Below are 7,500 nucleotides of genomic sequence, written 5' to 3'. Positions count from 1 at the left end.
GGACGAAAAGGGAAACGCTGTGAGGTCGGTCTCAGATAAGAAATACATTCCTACAGTTCAGAACTCTTAGTTCTGGTCCATTGGATGGACACATCTGTGGGAAAACAAGGGACGACCTGGAAGAGGACCAACCTCTGGTCTCGTAATGCACCACACCGGCAAAGTGTTGGATGCCAAACTGGGTTTCGTAGCTGTTTTTGGGAGGGAGGTAGTTGGAGTGGAGCTTGTGCTGTGAGTTCAGCTTGTACAACATCGTGGCATCGGTTCCCTGAAACACAAACGGGAAGTCCAAATGAACGATAGAGGGACAGATCCGGTCCAGGACGCCAGGAGAGAACACCAACCTACCTTCGGGAACTTGCTCTCTTCGTCAATGAGGGAGATGATGTTCATGGGCTTGTTGGCGATCATGTCCAGCGCTTCCTGGTTGTCCGTGAACTCGATGTGCTGCCAGCTGATGTCCTCCAGGTTGTACTCCTCCTGCTCCAGCTTGAAGACGTGACGGACGAAGAATTGCTGCAGGTTCTCGTTGGCGAAGTTGATGCACAGCTGCTCGAAACTGTAGAGACGAGACAGAACCAGGAGTGTGGCACGAGGAAGACCAGCGGACCAAGAAGAGCGCTCGACTGGGTCGTCTAATCTAAATCACCTGTTGACGATAAAGTTCTCGAAGCCGAAGATGTCCAACAAGCCGATCGAGCGGCGAACGGCGGTGCTCTCGGACGCCGGCGGTCTGTAAATGGCAGCGTTGATTTTATCCACAATCCAGATGAACAGCCGTCCGTAGATCCCCTGAAGATGAACCTCATGGTCAGTGAGACTACTTCCTGTGTTTACAGGAAGTCAGACCTGCACCACGCCGTAGTCCAGACGAGACTAGCTAATCTCAACGAGGATTAGATTGGTTGTTGTCAAACAATCTAAACTTCAAAACTTCACCCAGAAAAAGGATCTATGTGTAATATTACTGGTATTGATCATGGTATTGATAACAGTACTGGTCCTGGTATAGGTACTGGAGTGGATTCTGACCTGGATACTGCTATAGAGGTATTGCTACTAGTATTGGTGCTGGTGTGGCATCAGTATAGACAATGACATTGGCGTAACTATAGATACCGGTATAGATATTGATATGACTATTTGTATGGGTACTGGTATGGATTGTGGTACTGGTGTGGATCGTGGTACTGGTATGGATCCTGGTACTGGTATGGATTGTGGTACTGGTATGGATCGTGGTACTGGTATGGATCGTGGTACTGATATGGATCCTGGTACTGGTATGGATTGTGGTACTGGTATGGATCGTGGTACTGGTATGGATCCTGGTACTGGTATGGATCGTGGTACTGATATGGATCCTGGTACTGGTATGGATCCTGGTACTGGTATGGATTGTGGTACTGGTATGGATCCTGGTACTGGTATGGATTGTGGTACTGGTATGGATCGTGGTACTGGTATGGATCCTGGTACTGGTATGGATCGTGGTACTGATATGGATCCTGGTACTGGTATGGATCCTGGTACTGGTATGGATCGTGGTACTGGTATGGATCCTGGTACTGGTATCGTTCAGCACCTTGACGAAGGCGTCTCGGACATCCAGGCCTTGCTCCTCACTGAGCGGCGTGGCGACACTTTCGCCGCGTGTGATCAGAGTTCGAGTGGTCAAACACACCATCACGTCTTTAGACTCCACCTGCAGGGCAAAAACAGGAAGGAACAGATGAGTCATCATCAATAGATACCGATCAATCTGATATGATCATAATCAGTAATTCACTGCACACACCTCCATGAGTGAGGCGGCGGTCACCAGGTCAGGTGATCTCACCACCACACAGGCGTCCAGGTTGTCATATGTACGGGCTGGGGAAACCCAAACGGATCAATGACTTTACTAATCAGTTTATTGATTTTCAAGCAAATTAGAAATAACTCTCAACAGCAATCCAGCAGGTCTCCTCCAGTAACCTCTACATTTACAACAGGTGTTACAGGCGACCACACAGGTGAACATACAGGCGACCACACAGGTGAACATACAGGTGACCACACAGGTGACCACACAGGTGACCACACAGGTGAACATACAGGTGACCACACAGGTGAACATACAGGCGACCACACAGGTGAACATACAGGTGACCATACAGGTGACCATACAGGCGACCACACAGGTGACCACACAGGTGACCACACAGGTGACCACACAGGCAACCACACAGGTGAACATACAGTTGACCACACAGGTGACCACACAGGCAACCACACAGGTGAACATACAGTTGACCACACAGGTGACCACACAGGTGAACATACAGGTGACCACACAGGTGACCACACAGGTGACCACACAGGTGACCACACAGGCGATCATACAGGCGACCACACCCTCGAAGCGCAGGTTTCCCATGTGGAGTATGGCGGCCAGCAGCTTGGAGATCTCCCAGTTCTCGGTCTCCGTGAACATCAGGACCTTCATGGCTAGCAGGATGCTGGAGTAATCCATCAGGTCATCGCGGCCGTCACACACCGTGCAGTTACCCTGGAAGGTAGCGGATCTTGTTAACCAGTTATTAACCAGTGGATTAACCGAGGAGCAGCCAGAGGGAGCGCCGCCGAGTGACCATCTGTTCCACCTCTGCTGCAGCTACTACTTTTGACCACCGGAGACAGCAACAAACCGAGTGCATCCTGAATGATCGAGAAGAGGGGAAGGAAGGCTCTCACCATTGTGAGGTAGGAGTAGTCCGAGGCCAGACCCAGGCCCAGCTTGGCCTTCGTCTCCGGAGTCATCCCCCTCAGCATGCAGTAGAATATGTGGTAGTTCCTCTCATCTGGAGCCTGGATGGAACAGACGGGCCTGAAACCGCAACTCACCAGCACTGAGCATCCTTCCTTCTCATTGGCTAACGACGGCCCCCTGGGGGGGTCTGAGACCACGTGGATTCGGAGCCACCTGACGTTGATGGGTTCCCTCCGGCTTCCTCCCACCGACAGACACATGCAATCCAGTTCTACGTGCCAACCCTGTGATGGACTAAACCCCGCCTCTCACCCACCATTGGCTGCGATAGGCTCCCGCCCCTTGACCCTGCACAGGATAAGCAATGGAGTGACGTTGCTGTCGGATTTGATCTCACCTGGCGACACACTCGAGACTTCTCCAGCAGGTACTGCTCGATCTTGGCGCCCTCGATGGCGCCCCTCTTGTTGAAGTGGATGTCGATGTATTTCCCAAAGCGGCTGGAGTTGTCGTTACGGATCGTCTTGGCGTTCCCGAATGCTGATTGATTGACAGAAGGTCCAGAGAGGTGAGACAGGAAGACACAGACAGAGCCGAGTCTCACTGATGGAGGCTGGCAGACGTGACATCACTGTGATGATGCGTTCCCTGACGGATGATCAGATTTGACATCCGAGGGTCAAAGGCCATTTTTAACCCCAGAATAATGTTCAGGTTTGAACAATCCAGTTTAGATTTGGTTACGCGTGAATAAGAATAAGAAGTCAGATGATGCTTGACGTGTTTCAGAGAGTTCCTGTCTGACCTTCCAGGATGGGCGTGGCCTCCAGCACTTGCTGCTCTATCCAGGAGTGTTGACCGCTGATGGCGGCGAGGAACTGAAGGATCAGCTTCGTGCTCTCGGTTTTCCCCGCGCCAGACTCTCCGCTGAAGAAGGGTTCAAATCCTTCATTAAAGGTGTAATCAGAAAACAGTTCTAAAAATATCCGTTAAAATTATTCATTGGTCAAAGGTGACGTCATCGTTACAGTCGGTGACATCATTGTTACAGTAGGTGATGTCATCGTTACAGTAGGTGATGTCATCGTTACAGTCGGTGATGTCATCGTTACAGTAGGTGACGTCATCGTTACAGTCGGTGATGTCATCGTTACAGTAGGTGATGTCATCGTTACAGTCGGTGATGTCATCGTTACAGTCGGTGACGTCATCGTTACAGTCGGTGACGTCATCGTTACAGTAGGTGACGTCATCGTTACAGTAGGTGATGTCATCGTTACAGTCGGTGATGTCATCGTTACAGTAGGTGATGTCATTGTTACAGTCGGTGACGTCATCGGTACAGTCGGTGATGTCATGGTTACAGTCGGTGACATCATCGGTACGGTAGTTGATGTCATCGTTACAGTCGGTGACGTCATCGTTACAGTAGGTGACGTCTTCGTTACAGTCGGTGACATCATCGTTACAGTAGGTGATGTCATCGTTAGTCGGTGACGTCATCGTTACAGTAGGTGATGTCATCGTTACAGTAGGTGACGTCTTCGTTACAGTCGGTGACGTCATCGTTACAGTCGGTGATGTCATCGTTAGTCGGTGACGTCATCGTTACAGTAGGTGACGTCTTCGTTACAGTCGGTGACGTCATCGTTACAGTCGGTGACGTCATCGTTAGGATGGGCAGGACCATTGTTTGAGAGGAGGGCACATTGTGTAAACGCCTTCCCGCTGCTCCTCCTCCTCTGACTCACCTGATGATGCAACACTGGTCCCGGTTGTTCCGCTGCATGTTGAAGTAACAGTTGTCGGCGATGGCGAATATGTGCGGCGGCATTTCTCCGATCTTCTTGTTGGTGTAGAGGCGGATCTGGTCCGGCGTGTAGATGGGGAGGAGCTGGTAGGGGTTGACCGCCACCAGGATGGAGCCGGTGTACGTCTGCAGGACGGAGGGAACACGGGACGACACGCTGACAACATGCAACCAACTAAGTAACCGAGGTAACCGAGTACTCACATAGATGACGCGTTCGCTGTAACGGATCAGGAGGTTCCGGAGAATCCCGGCTTCGTTCAGGTCTCCCAGACGGATCATGTCCTCCACTCCGTGGATAGAGGTCGGATGCATGGGTTTGATGTTGGTGGCATTCTGAGGGGAAAGCCAGTGTTCCTGGAGAGGAAGAAGAGGAAGAGGAAGAGGAAGAGGAAGGTCGGGTTTATCGTTTACGTGGATGATTATATTCGTTTTAGTAACGAGTTCTTCATGTTAGGAAACCAGAGCTGAACCGTTCATCTGCTGTAAACCAGTTCAACCAGTAGCGCTGTAGCTCCTCCCCCACCGGTGACTCACCCTCCCCTCATCGTCCAGAACCAGGATCTGTCCAGAGTCGCAGAGTTTGACCACAGCTCCCACCGGGACGTCAAACTCCCGGCCGGTTCTGAGGTCCAACCAAACATAGTCCCCCTGGAGGACGGACCAGGACACACAAACAGTCCTTTTAGTGACACAGGTGTCATCACAACAAGCCACACCCATCTAACCGGTGGGTGTGGCCTCACAGTGAGCCACACCCATCTCACACAATCTACCTAGTAACTCCCACATTTAGCAACGGGAAGTCTGCTGGTTGCTAGGGAGGCTACGACGCTAGCTCGACTCCGTGATGAAGAAGCTCAGCCGATGATGACGAGGGTAGCGTGGACCTACCTGCTGCAGTATGACCATTGTTCAGCCTCGCGTTGACGACATGCGGACTCAGCTGACCTAAAAGGACAAATAAATAAAATAAGCATCGTGTCGTCCATTACCAACTCGATTCGGATGAGGTAGGGGGTTCGGTTTCAGATGAGGGCGGGGTTTAGAGGCTCTGACGTCATTGACAGAGAGGACAGGACTGTACTTGTAGTACTTCTAACCCATAACCTGCAATAATATTCACATATATGCGTAATAACTGCAAACATTACTACCTCGGACCCACGGAGGACATCCAGAGTGAGCTCCGCCCAACTACTTCCTGTTTGCCTAAGCTTCACTCACACGCCATGATAAACACATGAGAAAGGAAGTCGTGTTTCTCTTTCCCTTAATTCACGAAGGAGGTATTGATCACGACGGTTAAATATGATCACAACCACGTTTATGTTTATTTAGCACCTCACAAGACCCGGAACCGTTTCCTGTGGTGCGTTCTGCGTGTCCCACAGAACACTCGTTTATGGACGCGCTCCTTTAAGAGCTGGCACAGGACGGGCGCCTGTAAGAGGCTTTGCCTAAAGCAGCAGCGGCGTGGCCCGGCTGGAGGCCGAGTCCTCCGCCCACGTCCACCTGCCCCACTTACCTGCAGACACACTTCTTCTTCTGGTCTGTCCTGTTTACTGGGAGGACACGGAGGCCGTCCTGCATTAACGGGAGGATGTCCAGGGAGGACACGGTGGTTGACGATGATGATGATGATGATGATGGACACGCTGCGCCTGTCTCTCACCTTCCTTCTGAGTTAGGACGCACTCATGGTCCCGTGTCCGTCCCCCCGTGGTCTGGCTTCCCGGTCTTGGGTCGGTGTTGGTGGCGGCGCTGGACGTCTGGGTCAGTGACGGGACTCTGCAGACTCGCTATGTCTCATTCATGGCTGCTGATCCTGATTAGCCGAGAGGCGGAGCCTGTCGTTGGGAGGAGGGGGGAGTTGAGCCGGGTCATCTGTTACCACATGCTGCTAAGACATTTTAAAGGGTCAGTTCACACACACACACACTCACACACACACGCACACACACACGCACCCCCACACACACACACACGCACACACACACACACACGCACACACACACGTTGACAGAACCCGGCTCGGGTTCATTCTGGAACGTTTTCACGTCAAACAGAGACACATTTCTGATCGCTGGCATTCCCAGACCGACCCGGTCCGGAACGCTTAATATTTATTTTTGGTTATTTACATAAATATGACCCATTATTTCCGTGCACAGGTTTTGGGTGGCGCTCGTCTCCTCACACCTTCCTCTGATTGGCTTGTTTTTTAAATGCAGCACGCTCAAACCGATCCGGGACTCAGGTCTGGTTCCGTTCACGGATCAATCATCTGCAAGTGGAATCCAAACGTTAAGGAAGGTTTTATGACATGCTGCCGTTAAAGGCTAACACAGTCGTATTCATATTTAATCAGATGTTTACTGTCCCTGACATATTAATAAAAATCAATCGTTATGTTCTCTTCAATCCCCTTCAGCGATTGGCTGGACGGTTGTTTAATTACACCAGATCGATTCTTCTGTTATTACGAGCAAATAAGATTACGACAGGCCTGTGAGATCTGCGCATGCTCAGTGGACGGAAGCTCTGCTGCGACCCCCTCCCACCCTCACAAGCTGAGGACCACTATTCCTTCAGAAGCCGTCACAAAGGTTAGACTTCCTGTTTGTACCTTCACAATAAAACGTGCGACGGAATTGGACGTCTTTGTGGTCAGTCCAACCAATCACCAGCCGGACAAATGCACCAATAAAACACCAGATGCAAATTAATTGATTGAGAAACTAGAACTGAGCAAAGAACACATTAAAACTGTTCATAAAGATTAATTCACCCTTTTCATGAAAGCATTCACTTCGTCTGTGGCTGCTAAGCTAGCTGCTAAGCTAGCTGCTAAACGCTTGTATTACCTCCAATAGCTTCTTGTTAAGCTGCTGATTATAGCAATAAATAGTGAAAATACATTTCACAATGACTT

At 50.6% G+C, this 7,500-nt stretch overlaps 1 protein-coding gene across 1 annotated transcript in view; it reads right to left on the bottom strand.

The window, feature by feature from the left end:
- The window catches only part of LOC137900610 (unconventional myosin-VIIa-like), a 17,573-nt gene extending 12,096 nt beyond the window's left edge, over positions 1-5,477 (bottom strand). Inside the window, exons 1-13 of the mRNA XM_068744726.1 lie at positions 5,460-5,477; positions 5,103-5,216; positions 4,770-4,922; positions 4,507-4,691; positions 3,561-3,682; positions 3,153-3,295; positions 2,740-2,853; positions 2,401-2,554; positions 1,799-1,875; positions 1,586-1,705; positions 650-792; positions 349-559; positions 133-268 (exon numbers count right to left, since the gene is read on the bottom strand). Of these exons, the coding sequence (XP_068600827.1) occupies positions 133-268; positions 349-559; positions 650-792; positions 1,586-1,705; positions 1,799-1,875; positions 2,401-2,554; positions 2,740-2,853; positions 3,153-3,295; positions 3,561-3,682; positions 4,507-4,691; positions 4,770-4,922; positions 5,103-5,216; positions 5,460-5,477 (1,690 nt within the window). The remainder of the gene's footprint in view (positions 1-132; positions 269-348; positions 560-649; positions 793-1,585; positions 1,706-1,798; positions 1,876-2,400; positions 2,555-2,739; positions 2,854-3,152; positions 3,296-3,560; positions 3,683-4,506; positions 4,692-4,769; positions 4,923-5,102; positions 5,217-5,459) is intronic.
- Positions 5,478-7,500: the final 2,023 nt, after the last annotated feature.

Source organism: Brachionichthys hirsutus, chromosome 10, assembly GCF_040956055.1.
Source record: "Brachionichthys hirsutus isolate HB-005 chromosome 10, CSIRO-AGI_Bhir_v1, whole genome shotgun sequence".
Taxonomy (NCBI): Eukaryota; Metazoa; Chordata; class Actinopteri; order Lophiiformes; family Brachionichthyidae; genus Brachionichthys; species Brachionichthys hirsutus.
This window is presented reverse-complemented; position numbering and strand designations above follow the sequence as displayed.